The sequence below is a fragment of the Plasmopara halstedii genome, assembly GCF_900000015.1.
Source record: "Plasmopara halstedii genome assembly, contig: Scaffold_287, whole genome shotgun sequence".
Classification (NCBI taxonomy): domain Eukaryota; phylum Oomycota; class Peronosporomycetes; order Peronosporales; family Peronosporaceae; genus Plasmopara; species Plasmopara halstedii.
In genome coordinates, this window is record NW_020187208.1 from 674969 (window position 1) to 676733 (window position 1765).

The 1765-nt window shown below is 40.8% G+C and overlaps 1 protein-coding gene across 1 annotated transcript; it reads left to right on the forward strand.

Moving 5' to 3' along the window:
* Positions 1–653: 653 nt before the first annotated feature.
* Positions 654–886, forward strand: PHALS_05036 (uncharacterized protein; the record flags this gene model as incomplete). Its single annotated transcript, XM_024722768.1, has 2 exons — positions 654–672; positions 738–886. The coding sequence occupies 2 exons, from the start codon at positions 654–656 to the stop codon at positions 884–886; spliced, it is 168 nt and encodes a 55-aa protein (XP_024573812.1).
* Positions 887–1765: the final 879 nt, after the last annotated feature.

Sequence of the window (1765 nt, forward strand, 5' to 3'; positions counted from 1 at the left end):
ATTATTGCCTTCACCCAAGGCTAATAAACTTTTATGTTTAAAATCCAAAACTGACTTTCATTTATTTTTATCTGCGGGAAAGCCGCCTAACTTAAATGTATAGATTTTCCTTAATATATGTAGTAAAATCAAAATGCATGTATAACTACTGGCTACCTAGCCACATACCGTATTCTTGTTTGGGTGCAATCACACCATACCCATCTCGTGTGACACACACACCTGTTACAGGGTACGTGTAACCCCGTTACACACTCAACTTAGGAGCAGAATCTAAAGCAATTAAATACTTAGTTTGCTGTTCTGTTACACGAGTGACATATATTCAAATCTATATTAACATTAGTGATTTATTGCTTTAATTAATTAAACAACGAGATGTGTTGTATGACGCGAGACTTGAAATCCTCGTGTCCTACGGACCTCTCCATTACGAAGTTCTAACGTTCTAATCAGTACCACCAGTAAAATTGCAGCTCTGTGTCATGTGTACGTACGCCATTATACTTTACGTACTCTTGTTAGTGTTACAAATTCGTTTTTCTATATTCAAATGTAATGTAATACATAACGTGTCACGCAATTCCAGAACCTCTACGTTACGAAGTCGTATCACATCAATTTAGTAGTAACATTTGGTATTTTTAGGCTTTATGTCCGAGGGCCGAAAGCGTAAATGCCTACTGTGTGATAGATTATATTGCAGACAACAAATTGCTTCCGTGGATCCGTGACAGAGGCCGAGGTTCCAGCAGCAGCGAGCGTTGTACTTCGCCGGTTAGAGTCAGATCAACCGCTACAAAAGCGTAACTTTAAGCGCAGCAAAAACGATCTGCTTTCAGCTAATAGCATTGTAGTATTACTGATATCACACACATTTTTCTAGTCAGGATATAAGTATTACGTTTTAAGAACAAAATGGGGAGAGCTCAGAATTGGTGTCATATCATTTATATATTAATTTCTAGAAAAGCATGTTTCAACCATTAATCTACAATTATCACAGTATCATATAATGCAGCTCTTCATCGAAGTATCAACGCAGGAAAAATTCGAAGGCGACGGGTCCATCGCCATCGATGGACCCGACGCTTTAAGCTGAATAGCTGGGATCAAAGATATCACCACAGCTGAAAGCTCACGCGATCAGCTATGGGTACTTGGACATAATCTACTCAAAGCTGAATAACAATCTTTTCATTATCGATATGTTACACCCAGTGACGTATTGCTAAAAAAACTAATTGATCATCTGTGGGGACATCCAGTGTACCGATGTCATTAGTGTATTTACCCGATCAGATTAATTTTGACATGCGCAGCGATCTGGGCCATCCGCTTGATGAACTTGCCATATATACCATATATCGAATGGATCCAGGAGGTGTTGCGCAGTGTTGCGTGCGGTAACCACCGCCGAGATCACATTGAACACATGTCTGACAGTTCTTGTGTTTAAGGTAGTCCTCCCTGTGCGGGGTCATATGGGATGTGGCGCCACTGTCGATAACCCACCTGCCGATCGCTCTTCACCCACTGCAAATACAGCGTTATCATTGCTAACAAGCTTCCGACCGGAAATTCTCACTTAACATTACCAAGTTGGTCTTTATAAAAACACTTGCCCCGACATTCGCCGTTAATGTGCGAAGCACTACCTCTTAGAATCTTTCCTTGTTCACCTTTGAGCCTTCCAGCAATCCCTTCTACGCGGAACGCTTTATCCGTAGCTTTCTTTCTGTGCACCTTCTCTGATTATTTGAGC